At 49.9% G+C, this 21342-nt stretch overlaps 2 protein-coding genes across 3 annotated transcripts in view; one reads left to right on the plus strand and one right to left on the minus strand.

The window, feature by feature from the left end:
• LOC135521074 (ribonucleases P/MRP protein subunit POP1-like) overlaps positions 1 to 3139 on the plus strand; it is a 40884-nt gene extending 37745 nt beyond the window's left edge. The window contains 2 exon segments of the mRNA XM_064947006.1: positions 1258 to 1292; positions 1295 to 3139. Coding sequence (XP_064803078.1) covers positions 1258 to 1292; positions 1295 to 2262 — 1003 coding nt within the window. The 3' untranslated portion in view covers positions 2263 to 3139.
• Positions 3140 to 3586: 447 nt separating this feature from the next.
• Positions 3587 to 21342, minus strand: part of LOC135521077 (NIPA-like protein 2) — a 52400-nt gene continuing 34644 nt past the window's right edge. For both annotated transcript variants that reach the window (XM_064947016.1, XM_064947015.1), the window contains 6 exons: positions 16916 to 17012; positions 13305 to 13440; positions 10476 to 10564; positions 6301 to 6364; positions 5164 to 5261; positions 3587 to 4150 (listed from right to left, as the gene is read on the minus strand). In XM_064947016.1, coding sequence (XP_064803088.1) covers positions 4044 to 4150; positions 5164 to 5261; positions 6301 to 6364; positions 10476 to 10564; positions 13305 to 13440; positions 16916 to 17012 — 591 coding nt within the window. In that variant the 3' untranslated portion in view covers positions 3587 to 4043. The remainder of the gene's footprint in view (positions 4151 to 5163; positions 5262 to 6300; positions 6365 to 10475; positions 10565 to 13304; positions 13441 to 16915; positions 17013 to 21342) is intronic.

Consider the following 21342-nt stretch of genomic DNA (forward strand, 5'->3'; position numbering starts at 1 on the left):
CCTCCCCAGCATACCTTTCTTGATGAGAACATAACCCCTCCCCAGCATACCTTTCTTGATGAGAACATAACCCCTCCCCAGCATACCTTTCATGATGAGAACATAACCCCTCCCCAGCATACCTGTCATGATGAGAACATAACCCCTCCCCAGCATACCTTTCATGATGAGAACATAACCCCTCCCCAGCATACCTTTCATGATGAGAACATAACCCCTCCCCAGCATACCTTTCATGATGAGAACATAACCCCTCCCCAGCATACCTTTCATCATAACCCCTCCCCAGCATACCTGTCATGATGAGAACATAACCCCTCCCCAGCATACCTTTCATGATGAGAACATAACCCCTCCCCAGCATACCTTTCATCATAACCCCTCCCAGCATACCTTTCATGATGAGAACATAACCCCTCCCCAGCATACCTTTCATGATGAGATCATAACCCCTCCCCAGCATACCTTTCATGATGAGAACATCCAGACCCAAATGACTGCCATACATCAGAGAGATTATCCTCCTAAAGTCAGCAGCTTATAGAGTAATGGCTGACTTCATGAGCTCATATTGTGTTTTTACTGCGTTTTGGCTGAATCAATTTTTTTAGTGGTGCTGGGAATCACTGGGCGGTGTTTGTGGTGCTGGGAATCACCGGGCGGTGTTTGCGGTGCTGGGAATCACTGGGCGGTGTTTGCGGTGCTGGGAATCACTGGGCGGTGTTTGTGGTGCTGGGAATCACTGGGCGGTGTTTGTGGTGCTGGGAATCACCGGGTGGTGTTTGTGGTGCTGGGAATCACCGGGCGGTGTTTGCGGTGCTGGGAATCACCGGGCGGTGCTGGGAATCACCGGGCGGTGCTGGGAATCACCGGGCGGTGTTTGTGGTGCTGGGAATCACCGCGGTGCTGGGAATCACCGGGCGGTGTTTGCGGTGCTGGGAATCACCGGGCGGTGTTTGCGGTGCTGGGAATCACCGGGCGGTGTTTGCGGTGCTGGGAATCACCGGGCGGTGTTTGCGGTGCTGGGAATCACCGGGCGGTGTTTGCGGTGCTGGGAATCACCGGGCGGTGTTTGCGGTGCTGGGAATCACCGGGCGGTGTGTGCGGTGCTGGGAATCACCGGGCGGTGTTTAAAAACAACGTTTCATACAAAATGGTTTTCCTAGAAGTAGTGGCCGTATTTTATAAACCCTGAGCCACGATTGGGTTCCGCAGCGTAATCACTGAACCCTAATTGGTTGTCTCTGTGTTCAACAGGAATAGGAAGTATCTAAGGCAGCTGTCCGCTTGGTGTCGCCCACATCCTCTAAATGTCAGAGGGCACGTAACCCGGGATCAACACCACAACTCAACCGTAACGTTGCAGCGTCTCTCCTCTCGGCACACGGTGGCAGCAGCCTGGTGTGGATCCGTCTCTCCCTCGTCACCAAGGGCCAACCGGAGCAGCACGCCCTGGTGTGTGTCCCCACCGAAGAGGACCTCCAGCTGGTACGTAAGGAGCCGGGCTGCACAGGGCCCCAGGAGCCTCTACACACTGACCACTTCAAGAGCCGCGTCAAACGGCCACGCAAGAAGGGCCCCAACAAACCTGGAACCTCTTCCTCCGCCAAGCCTGAAAACAAGCAGTCCGACCCTGCCTCTACCTCAGTCCCCAGTGTCAACCCTGGTCCTGATCCTAGCTCCTCCTCCAGCCTCACCAACCCCTCTTCCTCCGCCAAGCAGTCTGACCCTGCCTCTACCTCAGTCCCCAGTGTCAACCCTGGTCCTGATCCTAGCTCCTCCTCCAGCCTCACCAACCCCTCTTCCTCCGCCAAGCAGTCTGACCCTGCCTCTACCTCAGTCCCCAGTGTCAACCCTGGTCCTGATCCTAGCTCCTCCTCCAGCCTCACCAACCCCTCTTCCTCCGCCAAGCAGTCTGACCCTGCCTCTACCTCAGTCCCCAGTGTCAACCCTGGTCCTGATCCTAGCTCCTCCTCCAGCCTCACCAACCCCTCTTCCTCCTGTACCTCAACCCTGACTCTGGGTCTCTGGCCGGAGCCCCTTCCCAGCGTCACCTCCCACTGCTCCAGGGTGACTCTGGGCTGGGTGACCCAGGGGGACTTCTCCCTGTCGGCTGGCTGTGGAGAGGCTCTGGGGCTCCTCAGCCTTACTGGTCTCCTACACACCCTGCTCAGACAGCCTGATGGCCAGAGAGGACTGGTGCTGCTACGGAACCCCGGGTCACTGCAGTACCGTTTCGCTAAGATCAACATAGAGGTCTGAGGAGGACTGCAGGTTCAATCCCACATCACAACAGTACCGCTTCCCTAAGATCAACATAGAGGTCTGAGGAGTACTGCAGGTTCAATCCCACACCGCAACAGTGCCGCTTCCCTAAGATCAACATAGAGGTCTGAGGGAGTACTGCAGGTTCAATCCCACATCACAACAGTGCCGCTTCCCTAAGATCAACAGAGGTCTGAGGAGGACTGCAGGTTCAATCCCACATCACAACAGTACCGCTTCCCTAAGATCAACATAGAGGTCTGAGGGAGTACTGCAGGTTCAATCCCACATCACAACAGTACCGCTTCACTACGTAAAGCCACAGACTGTGTGAGTAAAACACTGTGCCTAGTGTGAGTCCCTTCACCCCAACCCCTGTTAGGGGTACTTAGATATTAAATACCTGGCATGCACACACAACATTACCCATATTGAATGACTCATTGTTTGAGTGGAATAACTTTTTCTTGATAATTCCCTGTAAGGTTTTCTGGGAGTTTTTCATTTGAGTTGAAATGTTTTTTTTTATTTATTTTGTTCAATATTGTTTTCACTGAAGGGACTGCCTTCAGATTGTCACTGGGTGTGTACTGGCTCTGTAGCGAAGACACCAATCATTCTTTGGTTTGCCTGATTCCCATTTTTGTGAAAACATATCTTTGTTTGGATTTGAGAGTACGAGTTGAAATGGTTGACAATAAAAATCCCTCTACTCTACCCTCTATGTCAGAATGTTTCCTATTGTACCGAGACATTTACGTTATTCTCCTATTTGTATCTATTATTGTTGTGGTGAAGTAGGAGCAGTAAGCGTTTCAGTGGACGATATATCACTACTAATAAAACTGAGCTGGCTTTCTGCTCTCATAAAGAGTTTAAAATGTGTTTTTATTACCAAGATAAATGGTCTAACATTGACAGAATTTTTACTCGTCAAAATAAAATGAGTGTTTCTCTTACCGCTATACCTTCGCTTAAGTCCATTGTCACTAAATATATGAGTCAAAATGGAGGTGAGTTGAAGACGTTGGCTCAGCCGTACCTGTCAGTTAAACTGCATTACGCCACTGCTCTTTGAAATGCCATTCGGAAAATGACGTTTTGATTTGAAAAAGGGTGAAGCTGTAGTTGTCATGTTTAAATGTCTGTAGTGCTGAGGCCATCCTTCCCGAAGCGTGGTCCGTGTTTATTAGCTTAAACAAAGAACATCTGACGTTTTAAAAACACCTCACATTTAAATAGTAATTCTTGTCACCACCAGTAGAGTGCGCTGGTGCACCTCCTTTGCCAGCCAGGAGCTTCTTGGGAGCTCGAGAAACACTTTAAATATCACATTCCAGTTTATTAACAAATCAATGATTGAAACCATCTCATCAGAAATTCGATCCAACAGTTGCTTTCGTATTAACAGAGAATATCAGGTGGTTCCTCCAGACAGCCACCTCGTTGAGAATTACATAACGTTTTATTTGTGTCTGTAGTGCATTTGGGTTCGACCCTGAGAAGTCTCCTCAGTATCTGTAGCACCAGATTTCAATTCCCTGACAATTGTAACTTTCCCAAAGATGTCCAGGTTTTTCCCAGAAATCCTGCTTCTGGCAAGTCTCCTGGAAACAGGAGTGAGTTAGAAGATACCAGGATTTCTGGAAAATCTGGGGAATTTTTTGCTAATGGAGACAGTTCTCTCACTTTGTCCCGGTAGTCAGTCTGGCAACCCAGGACAGAGACGTGTAGTGTTGACACAGGTCGTCTCTGTACACAGACAGGTGTGGCTGATATTAGGAGTCGTCCTGTGGGCCAGGTTTGTTACACATGAGTTTAGCTGCCAGAGATCCGTACGCGTTGCTTTTCGCCTCTGGCTGAACCTTGTCTTTACATTTTCTCCCTGTAGCAGAGACCAGAGACGACAACATATAGATCATTAGAGAGGTGGTCTACATTCACCACGTTATTCTGTTGCTGGGGGTAATGCACATTCACCATGTTATGCTGCTGCTGGGGATAATGAACATTCATGTTCTGCTGCTGGGGGTAATGCACATTCATGTTATTCTACAGCTGGGGGGTAATGCACATTCACCATGTTATTCTCTGGCTGGGGATAATGCACATTCACCATGTTATGCTGCGGGGGATAATGTACACATGTTATTCTACAGCTGGGGGATAATGTACATCCACCATGTTATTCTACAGCTGGGGATAATGTACATCCACCATGTTATTCTACAGCTGGGGATAATGTACATTCACCATGTTATTCTACAGCTGGGGATAATGTACATTCACCATGTTATTCTGCGTAATTCCATGTAACCCCGGTCCTCCGGTACCCCCCAACCCCGGTCCTCCAGTACCCCCCCCCCAACCCCGGTCCTCCAGTACCCCCCCCCCAACCCCCGTCCTCCAGTACCCCCCCGTCCTCCAGTACCCCCAACCCCCGTCCTCCAGTACCCCCCGTCCTCCAGTACCCCCCCCAACCCCCCGTCCTCCAGTACCCCCCCCCAACCCCCGTCCTCCAGTACCCCCCCCAACCCCCGTCCTCCAGTACCCCCCCAACCCCCGTCCTCCAGTACCCCCCCGTCCTCCAGTACCCCCTTGATGGTTAGTGGACGAGTTGAATCAGGTGTGCTTGTCCAGGGTTACAATACAAATGGGTACTGTTGGACCAGGGGATTTAGTTTCAGGTGTTTCTTCTACCCCTGCTACGTGTGGTTAGCTGGGGCCAAACCAGTAATACCATGTTAAAATATCACAGAGAATTACCCGCTTCAAATGCAACTTGTTTAGGCAAAAAAAATGTCTTTGTTTCCTTGTAGAAATCTAGTCTAGGATATTAAATCAAGATGTTTCAAATGCTCTCATCCATTTCTATTTGTTGTAGATGTATATAGTTACCTGGTATTTTCCCCATGGCTATAAAGGTTGTGTTTTCAGTCTTGGTCTTGGGTCTGTCTCTGGCTATCAGGAAGACTCCAGTGAATGAGAGCAGGCAGCTGGAAGAGTTCAGAGAGAAGGTTATGTTCAGATATCACTCTCAAAATCAAGGAGTTGGAATCACAGTGTTTACAATTTTGGAGTCATCTGAACCCTCAGTGATACGGTCTCTGGAGGTCATTGGGAAGGGGTGTACTAAACTCCACTAAGAGTAACCAGATACAAGGACTGAAAAGACTATCCACAGCCCCTACTCTGAATGTCAAGGCCCGTATTCAGGTGGAACGTCCCGGCCCGTATTCAGGTGGAACGTCCCGGCCCGTATTCAGGTGGAACGTCCCGGCCCGTATTCAGGTGGAACGTCCCGGCCCGTATTCAGGTGGAACGTCCCGGCCCGTATTCAGGTGGAACGTCCCGGCCCGTATTCAGGTGGAACGCCCCGGCCCGTATTCAGGTGGAACGCCCCGGCCCGTATTCAGGTGGAACGTCCCGGCCCGTATTCAGGTGGAACGTCCCGGCCCGTATTCAGGTGGAACGTCCCGGCCCGTATTCAGGTGGAACGTCCCGGCCCGTATTCAGGTGGAACGTCCCGGCCCGTATTCAGGTGGAACGTCCCGGCCCGTATTCAGGTGGAACGTCATGGCCCGTATTCAGGTGGAACGTCCCGGCCCGTATTCAGGTGGAACGTCCCGGCCCGTATTCAGGTGGAATGTCCCGGCCCGTATTCAGGTGGAATGTCCCGGCCCGTATTCAGGTGGAATGTCCCGGCCCGTATTCAGGTGGAATGTCCCGGCCCGTATTCAGGTGGAATGTCATGGCCGGGTATTCAGGTGGAATGTCATGGCCGGGTATTCAGGTGGAATGTCATGGCCGGGTATTCAGGTGGAATGTCATGGCCGGGTATTCAGGTGGAATGTCATGGCCGGGTATTCAGGTGGAATGTCATGGCCGGGTATTCAGGTGGAATGTCATGGCCCGTATTGAGGTGGAATGTCCTGGCCCGTATTCAGGTGGAATGTGAAGGCCCGTATTCAGGTGGAACGTCAATGCCAGTATTCTTAAAAATACAGTACTAATTGGGTTTTGCATACTACTTACCCAAAGAGAAACATTAAAATATTGAGCAAAGCCAAGCCCTGGAATTCCTGGTAAAATACTATTCCTGCAAAAGAAAAGTAGTTTAACACCAAGACAAAACAACATATCACACACGGGGAGAGGCAGAGGGGGAGAGAGAGAGGGAGAGAGAGAGAGGCAGAGGGGGAGAGGGAGAGAGAGAGAGGCAGAGGGAGAGAGAGAGAGAGGCAGAGGGAGAGAGAGAGAGAGGCAGAGGGAGAGAGAGAGAGGCAGAGGGAGAGGGAGAGAGAGGCAGAGGGAGAGAGAGAGAGAGGCAGAGGGAGAGAGAGAGAGAGAGGCAGAGGGAGAGAGAGAGAGAGAGGCAGAGGGAGAGAGAGAGGCAGAGGGAGAGAGAGAGGCAGAGGGAGAGAGAGAGGGGCAGAGGGAGAGAGAGAGAGGCAGAGGGAGAGGGAGAGAGAGGCAGAGGGAGAGAGAGAGAGAGGCAGAGGGAGAGAGAGAGAGAGGCAGAGGGAGAGAGAGAGAGGCAGAGGGAGAGAGAGAGAGAGGCAGAGGGAGAGAGAGAGAGAGGCAGAGGGAGAGAGAGAGAGAGGCAGAGGGAGAGAGAGAGAGGCAGAGAGAGAGGCAGAGGGAGAGAGAGAGGCAGAGGGAGAGGCAGAGGGAGAGGGATGGAGAGAGACAGTGAGGGAGAAAGAGGGATGGAGAGAGACAGTGAGGGATGGAGAGAGACAGTGAGGGATGGAGAGAGACAGCGAGGGAGAAAGAGGGATGGAGAGAGACAGTGAGGGAGAAAGAGGGATGGAGAAAGACTGAGGGAGAAAGAGGGATGAGAGAGACAGTGAGGGATGGAGAGAGACAGTGAGGGATGGAGAGAGACAGTGAGGGAGAAAGAGGGATGGAGAGAGACAGTGAGGGAGAAAGAGGGATGGAGAGAGACAGTGGGGGAGACAGAGGGAGAGAGACAGTGGGGGAGACAGAGGGATGGAGAGAGAGAGGGATGGAGGGAGACAGTGAGGGAGAAAGAGGGATGGAGAGAGACAGTGAGGGAGAAAGAGGGATGGAGAGAGACAGTGAGGGAGAAAGAGGGATGGAGAGAGACAGTGAGGGAGAAAGAGGGATGGAGAGAGACAGTGAGGAGAAAGAGGGATGGAGAGAGACAGTGAGGGAGAAAGAGGGATGGAGAGAGACAGTGAGGGAGAAAGAGGGATGGAGAGAGACAGTGAGGGAGAAAGAGGGATGGAGAGAGACAGTGAGGGAGAAAGAGGGATGGAGAGAGACAGTGAGGGAGAAAGAGGGATGGAGAGAGACAGTGAGGGAGAAAGAGGGATGGAGAGAGACAGTGAGGGAGAAAGAGGGATGGAGAGAGACAGTGAGGGAGAAAGAGGGATGGAGAGAGACAGTGAGGGAGAAAGAGGGATGGAGAGAGACAGTGAGGAGAAAGAGGGATGGAGAGAGACAGTGAGGGAGAAAGAGGGATGGAGAGAGACAGTGAGGGAGAAAGAGGGATGGAGAGAGACAGTGAGGGAGAAAGAGGGATGAGAGAGACAGTGAGAGAGACAGTGAGGGAGAAAGAGGGATGAGAGAGACAGTGAGGGAGAAAGAGACAGTGAGGGAGAAAGAGGGATGGGGAAAGAGGGATGGAGAGAGACAGTGAGGGAGAAAGAGGGATGGAGAGAGACAGTGAGGGAGAAAGAGGGATGGAGAGAAAGGACAAAAATGGTTCCCTAGTTCGTCAGTGAGTCACCAACACTGAGGGTGTTGCCCATAGACTTCTGATGTTATCCCAGCAGAGCTATAGGAACCAAAACATGCATTTTATTTTATAGTCCCAGAGGGATGTTATCCCAGCAGAGCTTTAGGAACCAAAACATGTATTTTATTTTATAGTCCCAGAGGGATGTTATCCCAGCAGAGCTATAGGAACCAAAACATGCATTTTATTTTATAGTCCCAGAGGGATGTTATCCCAGCAGAGCTTTAGGAACCAAAACATGTATTTTATTTTTTCCAACAGAGCTCATCTCAACTGGAACAGTCACAGATGGAAATCTGAGCTGGAACAGTCACAGATGGAAATCTGAGCTGGAACAGTCACAGATAGGACAGATGGATGGGTGATAAGTCAATGCTGGTGTCTGTTGATAGATGATAACAATGGAATAATGTCAAGCTCAGGGATCCCCCGAGATCTCCTGGGGTGTCCCAAATGGCACCCTATTCCCTATATAGTACCCTACATTTAACAAGGGCCCCATAAGGCTCTGGTCGGGAGTAGTTGGCCATTTCCATCCAAAACAATTAATTGAAAGCCACGCCCCCACTAAGGCACACCTCCAATATAATTTCCTTTTTGAGTGAATTGTAGAGTTGGTTGTTGAACTCGTCAATTTTAAGTTTTGTGGACTTCAAGTGAGTTCCTAGGCGTAGAATATAATTGGAATTAAATTGACGTTGGGACAATTACATTAAATATATCATGATGGCTTTAGGATTAAACTGACACAGCGGTGTTCGGAAACTCCTGGTTTACAAGTCACATGATGCTGGCTTGATGTGGAATTCCTATTGGAATCCAGCCAGAGTTAGGTTGTTAATGAAACGCTAGGTAACACTGGCCAATTAGCTGTAAATTAACACTGGGTAACACTGGCCAATTAGCTGTAAATTAACTATTAACACTGGGTAACACTGGCCAATTAGCTGTAAATTAACTATTAACACTAGGTAACACTGGCCAATTAGCTGTAAATTAACTATTAACACTGGGTAACACTGGCCAATTAGCTGTAAATTAACTATTAACACTGGGTAACACTGGCCAATTAGCTGTAAATTAACTATTAACACTGGCCAATTAGCTGTAAATTAACTATTAACACTGGGTAACACTGGCCAATTAGCTGTAAATTAACTATTAACACTGGGTAACACTGGCCAATTAGCTGTAAATTAACTTAACACTGGGTAACACTGGCCAATTAGCTGTAAATTAACTATTAACACTGGCCAATTAGCTGTAAATTAACTATTAACACTGGGTAACACTGGCCAATTAGCTGTAAATTAACTATTAACACTGGCCAATTAGCTGTAAATTAACTATTAACACTAGGTAACACTGGCCAATTAGCTGTAAATTAACTATTAACACTGGGTAACACTGGCCAATTAGCTGTAAATTAACTATTAACACTGGGTAACACTGGCCAATTAGCTGTAAATTAACTATTAACACTGGGTAACACTGGCCAATTAGCTGTAAATTAACTATTAACACTAGGTAACACTGGCCAATTAGCTGTAAATTAACTATTAACACTAGGTAACACTGGCCAATTAGCTGTAAATTAACTATTAACACTGGGTAACACTGGCCAATTAGCTGTAAATTAACTATTAACACTGGGTAACACTGGCCAATTAGCTGTAAATTAACTATTAACACTAGGTAACACTGGCCAATTAGCTGTAAATTAACTATTAACACTGGCCAATTAGCTGTAAATTAACTATTAACACTGGCCAATTAGCTGTAAACGGCAGATTAACACTGGCCAATTAGCTGTAAACGGCAGATTAACACTGGCCAATTAGCTGTAAATGGCAGATTAACACTGGCCAATTAGCTGTAAATGGCAGATTAACACTGGCCAATTAGCTGTAAATGGACGATGAAGAGATACATAATCTATATAGAATATTAAACTCCTGGTGACAGTGCTGCTCAGAGTTCTGGTTAAACAACGTACCTGTGGTAATGGCACTGGCCAATGAGCTGAGGTCTGGTTAAACAACGTACCTGTGGTAATGGAACTGGCCAATGAGCTGAGGTCTGGTTAAACAACGTACCTGTGGTAATGGAACTGGCCAATTAGCTGAGGTCTGGTTAAACAACGTACCTGCGGTAATGGAACTGGCCAATGAGCTGAGGTCTGGTTAAACAACGTACCTGTGGTAATGGAACTGGCCAATTAGCTGAGGTCTGGTTAAACAACGTACCTGTGGTAATGGAACTGGCCAATTAGCTGAGGTCTGGTTAAACAACGTACCTGCGGTAATGGAACTGGCCAATGAGCTGAGGTCTGGTTAAACAACGTACCTGCGGTAATGGAACTGGCCAATGAGCTGAGGTCTGGTTAAACAACGTACCTGCGGTAATGGAACTGGCCAATGAGCTGAGGTCTGGTTAAACAACGTACCTGCGGTAATGGCACTGGCAGTGAAGAACACAAAGTTGATGGGGACGACCTCCGTGGCGTCAAACATCTTCATGGCTTGATTAAGGAACCTGAGAACAGCGAAGGACAGATTAAAGAGAGGCCTCTGAGGGCCATGTGAATGATATGACCCACACGGTGGACTCATCCATCATACTACCAGAACATCATCCCATCACACGGTGGATTCATCCATCATACTACTGGAGCATCATCCCATCACACGGTGGATTCATCCATCATACTACTGGAGCATCATCCCATCACACGGTGGACTCATCCATCATACTACTGGAGCATCATCCCATCACACGGTGGATTCATCCATCATACTACTGGAGCATCATCCCATCACACGGTGGATTCATCCATCATACTACTGGAGCATCATCCCATCACACGGTGGATTCATCCATCATACTACTGGAGCATCATCCCATCACACGGTGGACTCATCCATCATACTACCGGAGCATCATCCCATCATACTACTGGAGCATCATCCCATCACACGGTGGACTCATCCATCATACTACCAGAGCATCATCCCATCACACGGTGGATTCACCCAGCATACTACCGGAGCATCATCCCATCACACGGTGGATTCACCCAGCATACTACCGGAGCATCATCCCATCACACGGTGGATTCACCCAGCATACTACCGGAGCATCATCCCATCATACAGTGGATTCATCCATCATACTACCGGAGCATCATCCCATCACACGGTGGATTCATCCATCATACTACCGGAGCATCATCCCATCACACGGTGGATTCATCCATCATACTACTGGAACATCATCCCATCACACGGTGGATTCATCCATCATACTACCGGAGCATCATCCCATCACACGGTGGGTTCGTCCATCACACGGTGGGTTCGTCCATCACACGGTGGGTTCGTCCATCATACTACCGGAGCATCATCCATCACACGGTGGGTTCGTCCATCACACGGTGGGATCGTCCATCACACGGTGGGATCGTCCATCACACGCTGGATTCATCCATCATACTACCGGAGCATCATCCATCACACGGTGGTTTCATCCATCACACGGTGGATTCATCCATCATATTACCGGAGCATCATCCATCACACGGTGGGTTCGGTCCATCACACGGTGGGATCGTCCATCACACGGTGGGATCGTCCATCACACGGTGGATTCGTCCATCATACTACCGGAGCATCATCCATCACACGGTGGGATCGTCAATCACACGGTGGATTCGTCCATCACACGGTGGGTTCGTCCATCACACGGTGGGATCGTCCATCACACGGTGGGATCGTCCATCACACGGTGGGTTCGTCCATCACACGGTGGTTTCATCCATCACACGGTGGATTCATCCATCATATTACCGGAGCATCATCCATCACACGGTGGGTTCGTCCATCACACGGTGGGTTCGTCCATCACACGGTGGGATCGTCCATCACACGGTGGGATCGTCCATCACACGGTGGGTTCGTCCATCACACGGTGGTTTCATCCATCACACGGTGGATTCATCCATCATATTACCGGAGCATCATCCATCACACGGTGGGTTCGTCCATCACACGGTGGGATCGTCCATCACACGGTGGGATCGTCCATCACACGGTGGATTCGTCCATCATACTACCGGAGCATCATCCATCACACGGTGGGATCGTCAATCACACGGTGGATTCGTCCATCACACGGTGGGTTCGTCCATCACACGGTGGGATCGTCCATCACACGGTGGGATCGTCCATCACACGGTGGGATCGTCCATCACACGGTGGGTTCGTCCATCACACGGTGGGTTCGTCCATCACACGGTGGGTTCGTCCATCACACGCTGGGTTCGTCCATCACACGCTGGGTTCGTCCATCACACGCTGGGTTCGTCCATCACACGCTGGGTTCGTCCATCACACGCTGGGTTCGTCCATCACACGCTGGGTTCGTCCATCACACGCTGGGTTCGTCCATCACACGCTGGGTTCATCCATCATACTACCGGAGCATCATCCATCACACGGTGGGTTCGTCCATCACACGGTGGGTTCGTCCATCACACGGTGGGTTCGTCCATCACACGGTGGGTTCGTCCATCACACGCTGGGTTCGTCCATCACACGCTGGGTTCGTCCATCATACTACCGGAGCATCATCCATCACACGGTGGTTTCATCCATCACACGGTGGATTCATCCATCACACTACCGGGGATTCATCCATCATACTACCGGAGCTTCATCCCATCACACAGTGGATTAATCCTTCATACTACCGGAGCTTCATCCCATAACACAGTGGAATCATCCATCCATCATAATACCGGAGCTTCATCCCATAACACAGTGGAATCATCCATCATAATATCGGAGCTTCATCCCATCACACCGTGGATTCATCCATCATAATACCGGAGCTTCATCCCATAACACAGTGGAATCATCCATCATACAGTGGATTCATCCATCATAATACCGGAGCTTCATCCCATAACACAGTGGAATCATCCATCATACAGTGGATTCATCCACCATACTACCGGAGCATCATCCCATCACACGGTGGATTCATCCATCATACTACTGGAGCTTCATCCCATCATACTACTGGAGCTTCATCCATCACACGGTAGATTCATCCATCACACAGTGGATTCATCCATCATACTACCGGAGCTTCATCCCATCACAGTTCTGCTCTGACAAGGTGACGATGTCCAATACATTTTTAGACTTCACATTTTGTTCAATACTCTGTAGAAATGAATCTGCTGTCAGGGGAAGTGGAGACACATTGGACCTACTTTATCTGGAAGGCACAGGAGGCCACCATGACCACCAGCATGACGTAGAAGATGGGGTAGGTGAGCTGGAGATCTCCCTTTATGGACTCCGTGATCATCCCAGACACAGCTTTGACGGAGATCACCGTCAGGGAGGCTGAAACAACAGGGACAACGTGACCATTTCCTGGAGTAAGGCATCCCATTCTGAAACGTGATAACCACGATCCCCCCCATAGAGTCTGTCAGAGTTCTTACCCAGCAGCATCACTATGGTTACATGCTTGATCCCCCCCATAGAGTCTGTCAGAGTTCTTACCCAGCAGCATCACTATGGTTACATGCTTGATCCCCCCATAGAGTCTGTCAGAGTTCTTACCCAGCAGCATCACTATGGTTACATGCTTGATCCCCCCATAGAGTCTGTCAGAGTTCTTACCCAGCAGCATCACTATGGTTACATGCTTGATCCCCCCATAGAGTCTGTCAGAGTTCTTACCCAGCAGCATCACTATGGTTACATGCTTGATCCCCCCATAGAGTCTGTCAGAGTTCTTACCCAGCAGCATCACTATGGTTACATGCTTGATCCCCCCATAGAGTCTGTCAGAGTTCTTACCCAGCAGCATCACTATGGTTACATGCTTGATCCCCCCATAGAGTCTGTCAGAGTTCTTACCCAGCAGCATCACTATGGTTACATGCTTGATCCCCCCATAGAGTCTGTCAGAGTTCTTACCCAGCAGCATCACTATGGTTACATGCTTGATACCCCCATAGAGTCTGTCAGAGTTCTTACCCAGCAGCATCACTATGGTTACATGCTTGATACCCCCATAGAGTCTGTCAGAGTTCTTACCCAGCAGCATCACTATGGTTACATGCTTGATCCCCCCATAGAGTCTGTCAGAGTTCTTACCCAGCAGCATCACTATGGTTACATGCTTGATACCCCCATAGAGTCTGTCAGAGTTCTTACCCAGCAGCATCACTATGGTTACATGCTTGATCCCCCCATAGAGTCTGTCAGAGTTCTTACCCAGCAGCATCACTATGGTTACATGCTTGATACCCCCCATAGAGTCTGTCAGAGTTCTTACCCAGCAGCATCACTATGGTTACATGCTTGATACCCCCATAGAGTCTGTCAGAGTTCTTACCCAGCAGCATCACTATGGTTACATGCTTGATCCCCCCATAGAGTCTGTCAGAGTTCTTACCCAGCAGCATCACTATGGTTACATGCTTGATACCCCCATAGAGTCTGTCAGAGTTCTTACCCAGCAGCATCACTATGGTTACATGCTTGATACCCCCATAGAGTCTGTCAGAGTTCTTACCCAGCAGCATCACTATGGTTACATGCTTGATACCCCCCATAGAGTCTGTCAGAGTTCTTACCCAGCAGCATCACTATGGTTACATGCTTGATACCCCCCATAGAGTCTGTCAGAGTTCTTACCCAGCAGAGCCACCAGCAGCATCACTATGGTTACATGCTTGATCCCCCCATAGAGTCTGTCAGAGTTCTTACCCAGCAGCATCACTATGGTTACATGCTTGATCCCCCCATAGAGTCTGTCAGAGTTCTTACCCAGCAGCATCACTATGGTTACATGCTTGATCCCCCCATAGAGTCTGTCAGAGTTCTTACCCAGCAGCATCACTATGGTTACATGCTTGATCCCCCCATAGAGTCTGTCAGAGTTCTTACCCAGCAGCATCACTATGGTTACATGCTTGATACCCCCATAGAGTCTGTCAGAGTTCTTACCCAGCAGCATCACTATGGTTACATGCTTGATCCCCCCCATAGAGTCTGTCAGAGTTCTTACCCAGCAGCATCACTATGGTTACATGCTTGATCCCCCCATAGAGTCTGTCAGAGTTCTTACCCAGCAGAGACACCAGCAGCATCACTATGGTTACATGCTTGATACCCCCCATAGAGTCTGTCAGAGTTCTTACCCAGCAAAGACACCAGCAGCATCACTATGGTTACATGCTTGATACCACCCATAGAGTCTGTCAGAGTTCTTACCCAGCAGCATCACTATGGTTACATGCTTGATACCCCCCATAGAGTCTGTCAGAGTTCTTACCCAGCAGCATCACTATGGTTACATGCTTGATACCCCCCATAGAGTCTGTCAGAGTTCTTACCCAGCAGCATCACTATGGTTACATGTTTGATACCCCCCATAGAGTCTGTCAGAGTTCTTACCCAGCAGCATCACTATGGTTACATGCTTGATCCCCCCCATAGAGTCTGTCAGAGTTCTTACCCAGCAGCATCACTATGGTTACATGCTTGATACCCCCATAGTCTGTCAGAGTTCTTACCCAGCAGCATCACTATGGTTACATGCTTGATACCCCCATAGAGTCTGTCAGAGTTCTTACCCAGCAGCATCACTATGGTTACATGCTTGATCCCCCCCATAGAGTCTGTCAGAGTTCTTACCCAGCAGCATCACTATGGTTACATGCTTGATACCCCCCATAGTCTGTCAGAGTTCTTACCCAGCAGCATCACTATGGTTACATGCTTGATACCCCCCATAGAGTCTGTCAGAGTTCTTACCCAGCAGCATCACTATGGTTACATGCTTGATACCCCCCATAGAGTCTGTCAGAGTTCTTACCCAGCAGAGACACCAGCAGCATCACTATGGTTACATGCTTGATACCCCCCATAGAGTCTGTCAGAGTTCTTACCCAGCAGCATCACTATGGTTACATGCTTGATACCCCCCATAGAGTCTGTCAGAGTTCTTACCAGCAGCATCACTATGGTTACATGCTTGATACCCCCATAGAGTCTGTCAGAGTTCTTACCCAGCAGCATCACTATGGTTACATGTTTGATACCCCCATAGAGTCTGTCAGAGTTCTTACCCAGCAGCATCACTATGGTTACATGCTTGATCCCCCCATAGAGTCTGTCAGAGTTCTTACCCAGCAGCATCACTATGGTTACATGCTTGATACCCCCATAGTCTGTCAGAGTTCTTACCCAGCAGCATCACTATGGTTACATGCTTGATACCCCCATAGAGTCTGTCAGAGTTCTTACCCAGCAGCATCACTATGGTTACATGCTTGATACCCCCATAGAGTCTGTCAGAGTTCTTACCCAGCAGAGACACCAGCAGCATCACTATGGTTACATGCTTGATACCCCCATAGAGTCTGTCAGAGTTCTTACCCAGCAGCATCACTATGGTTACATGCTTGATACCCCCATAGAGTCTGTCAGAGTTCTTACCCAGCAGCATCACTATGGTTACATGCTTGATACCCCCCATAGAGTCTGTCAGAGTTCTTACCCAGCAGCATCACTATGGTTACATGTTTGATACCCCCCATAGAGTCTGTCAGAGTTCTTACCCAGCAGCATCACTATGGCTACATGCTTGATCCCCCCCATAGAGTCTGTCAGAGTTCTTACCCAGCAGCATCACTATGGTTACATGCTTGATACCCCCCATAGTCTGTCAGAGTTCTTACCCAGCAGCATCACTATGGTTACATGCTTGATACCCCCCATAGAGTCTGTCAGAGTTCTTACCCAGCAGCATCACTATGGTTACATGCTTGATACCCCCCATAGAGTCTGTCAGAGTTCTTACCCAGCAGAGACACCAGCAGCATCACTATGGTTATATGCTTGATATTCCTCCTCTTGTACAAATAGAGCAGGATAGAAAACACTACGACCTCTAGAAACTGGAGAGAGAAGGAGAGAGGAGAAAGGGGAGGAAAGAGAGGGAGATAAAAAACCGTCAACATCAATAATACTGAACTGGTTTCCATAAAGTCCATCTCAAAGCTTCACAGTGATAATCTCTCCCCTACCTACCTACCTACCTACCTACCTACCTACCTACCTACCTACCTCTCTCTACCTACCTACCTCTCTCTACCTACCTACCTACCTACCTACCTACCTCTCTCTACCTACCTACCTACCTACCTACCTCTCTCTACCTACCTACCTACCTCTCTACCTACCTACCTACCTACCTCTCCCTACCTACCTACCTACCTCTCCCTACCTACCTACCTACCTACCTCTCCCTACCTACCTACCTACCTACCTCTCCCTACCTACCTACCTACCTCTCTCTACCTACCTACCTACCCTCTCTACCTACCTACCTACCTCTCTCTACCTACCTACCTACCTCTCTCTACCTACCTACCTACCTCTCTCTACCTACCTACCTACCTCTCTCTACCTACCTACCTACCTCTCTCTACCTACCTACCTACCTCTCCCTACCTACCTACCTACCTCTCCCTACCTACCTACCTACCTCTCCCTACCTACCTACCTACCTCTCCCTACCTACCTACCTACCTCTCCCTCCGCTACCTACCTCTCCCTCCGCTACCTACCTCTCCCTCCGCTACCTACCTCTCCCTCCGCTACCTACCTCTCCCTCCGCTACCTACCTCTCCCTCCGCTACCTACCTCTCCCTCCGCTACCTACCTCTCCCTCCGCTACCTACCTCTCTCTACCAGACCTGAGCCATTCATTTACAACACTGCTGTCTACCCCATCTGATCACAGTAACAGAGTCCTCAGCCAGCAGCACGGATATCTGATCGCAGTAACAGAGGAGTCCTCAGCCAGCAGCACGGGTATCTGATCACAGTAACAGAGTCCTCAGCCAGCAGCACGGATATCTGATCGCAGTAACAGAGGAGTCCTCAGCCAGCAGCACGGATATCTGATCGCAGTAACAGAGGAGTCCTCAGCCAGCAGCACGGGTATCTGATCACAGTAACAGAGTCCTCAGCCAGCATCACGGATATCTGATCGCAGTAACAGAGGAGTCCTCAGCCAGCAGCACGGGTATCTGATCACAGTAACAGAGTCCTCAGCCAGCAGCACGGATATCTGATCGCAGTAACAGAGGAGTCCTCAGCCAGCAGCACGGGTATCTGATCACAGTAACAGAGTCCTCAGCCAGCAGCACGGATATCTGATCGCAGTAACAGAGGAGTCCTCAGCCAGCAGCACGGGTATCTGATCACAGTAACAGAGTCCTCAGCCAGCAGCACGGGTATCTGATCGCAGTAACAGAGGAGTCCTCAGCCAGCAGCACGGATATCTGATCGCAGTAACAGAGGAGTCCTCAGCCAGCAGCACGGGTATCTGATCACAGTAACAGAGTCCTCAGCCAGCAGCACGGATATCTGATCGCAGTAACAGAGGAGTCCTCAGCCAGCAGCACGGGTATCTGATCACAGTAACAGAGTCCTCAGCCAGCAGCACGGGTATCTGATCGCAGTAACAGAGGAGTCCTCAGCCAGCAGCACGGATATCTGATCGCAGTAACAGAGGAGTCCTCAGCCAGCAGCACGGGTATCTGATCACAGTAACAGAGTCCTCAGCCAGCAGCACGGGTATCTGATCGCAGTAACAGAGGAGTCCTCAGCCAGCAGCACGGATATCTGATCACAGTAACAGAGGAGTCCTCAGCCAGCAGCACGGATATCTGATCACAGTAACAGAGTCCTCAGCCAGCAGCACGGATATCTGATCGCAGTAACAGAGGAGTCCTCAGCCAGCAGCACGGATATCTGATCACAGTAACAGAGTCCTCAGCCAGCAGCACGGGTATCTGATCACAGTAACAGAGTCCTCAGCCAGCAGCACGGGTATCTGATCGCAGTAACAGAGGAGTCCTCAGCCAGCAGCACAGATATCTGATCGCAGTAACAGAGGAGTCCTCAGCCAGCAGCACGGATATCTGATCACAGTAACAGAGTCCTCAGCCAGCAGCACGGGTATCTGATCGCAGTAACAGAGTCCTCAGCCAGCAGCACGGATATCTGATCGCAGTAACAGAGTCCTCAGCCAGCAGCACGGATATCTGATCGCAGTAACAGAGTCCTCAGCCAGCAGCACGGATATCTGATCGCAGTAACAGAGGAGTCCTCAGCCAGCAGCACGGATATCTGATCACAGTAACAGAGGAGTCCTCAGCCAGCAGCACCACGGATATCTGATCGCAGTAACAGAGGAGTCCTCAGCCAGCAGCACCACGGATATCTGATCGCAGTAACAGAGTCCTCAGCCAGCAGCACGGATATCTGATCGCAGTAACAGAGTCCTCAGCCAGCAGCACGGATATCTGATCGCAGTAACAGAGGAGTCCTCAGCCAGCAGCACGGATATCTGATCGCAGTAACAGAGGAGTCCTCAGCCAGCAGCACGGATATCTGATCACAGTAACAGAGGAGTCCTCAGCCAGCAGCACCACGGGTATCTGATCGCAGTAACAGTTCTCAGCCAGCAGCACCACGGGTATCTGATCGCAGTAACAGAGTCCTCAGCCAGCAGCACGGATATCTGATCGCAGTAACAGAGTCCTCAGCCAGCAGCACGGATATCTGATCGCAGTAGCAGAGTCCTCAGCCAGCAGCACGGATATCTGATCGCAGTAACAGAGTCCTCAGCCAGCAGCACGGATATCTGATCGCAGTAACAGAGTCCTCAGCCAGCAGCACGGATATCTGATCGCAGTAACAGAGGAGTCCTCAGCCAGCAGCACGGATATCTGATCACAATAACAGAGTCCTCAGCCAGCAGCACGGATATCTGATCGCAGTAACAGAGGAGTCCTCAGCCAGCAGCACGGATATCTGATCGCAGTAACAGAGAAGTCCTCAGCCAGCAGCACGGGTATCTGATCACAATAACAGAGTCCTCAGCCAGCAGCACGGATATCTGATCGCAGTAACAGAGGAGTCCTCAGCCAGCAGCACAGATATCTGATCGCAGTAACAGAGTCCTCAGCCAGCAGCACAGATATCTGATCACAGTAACAGAGTCCTCAGCCAGCAGCACGGATATCTGATCGCAGTAACAGAGTCCTCATCCAGCAGCACAGATATCTGATCGCAGTAACAGAGGAGTCCTCAGCCAGCAGCACAGATATCTGATCGCAGTAACAGAGGAGTCCTCAGCCAGCAGCACGGATATCTGATCGCAGTAACAGAGGAGTCCTCAGCCAGCAGCACGGGTATCTGATCACAATAACAGAGTCCTCAGCCAGCAGCACGGATATCTGATCGCAGTAACAGAGGAGTCCTCAGCCAGCAGCACAGATATCTGATCGCAGTAACAGAGGAGTCCTCAGCCAGCAGCACAGATATCTGATCGCAGTAACAGAGGAGTCCTCAGCCAGCAGCACGGATATCTGATCACAGTAACAGAGGAGTCCTCAGCCAGCAGCACCACGGATATCTGATCACAGTAACAGAGTCCTCAGCCAGCAGCACGGATATCTGATCGCAGTAACAGAGGAGTCCTCAGCCAGCAGCACGCATATCTGATCGCAGTAACAGAGTCCTCAGCCAGCAGCACGGATATCTGATCGCAGTAACAGAGTCCTCAGCCAGCAGCACGGATATCTGATCACAATAACAGAGGAGTCCTCAGCCAGCAGCACGGATATCTGATCGCAGTAACAGAGGAGTCCTCAGCCAGCAGCACGGATATCTGATCACAGTAACAGAGTCCTCAGCCAGCAGCACGGATATCTGATCGCAGTAACAGAGGAGTCCTCAGCCAGCAGCACGGATATCTGATCGCAGTAACAGAGGAGTCCTCAGCCAGCAGCACGGATATCTGATCACAATAACAGAGTCCTCAGCCAGCAGCACGGATATCTGATCGCAGTAACAGAGGAGTCCTCAGCCAGCAGCACGGATATCTGATCGCAGTAACAGAGGAGTCCTCAGCCAGCAGCACGGATATCTGATCACAGTAACAGAGTCCTCAGCCAGCAGCACGGATATCTGATCGCAGTAACAGAGGAGTCCTCAGCCAGCAGCACGGATATCTGATCGCAGAGCAGCGAGCACATGGCTTTAATTGAAACAAATTACCCTTGTAGAGAACAGCACAATTTAAATAATTTATTGAGAATGAACCAAAACAGTCGTTCTTGAGAGTTCAATAAGTACTCCAGCATCCTGTGTGTGTTTTCAATGGTACTCTACATAGGGAATAGTTTCTATGGTACTCTACATAGGGAATAG

This window comes from Oncorhynchus masou, chromosome 29, assembly GCF_036934945.1.
Source record: "Oncorhynchus masou masou isolate Uvic2021 chromosome 29, UVic_Omas_1.1, whole genome shotgun sequence".
Taxonomy (NCBI): Eukaryota; Metazoa; Chordata; class Actinopteri; order Salmoniformes; family Salmonidae; genus Oncorhynchus; species Oncorhynchus masou.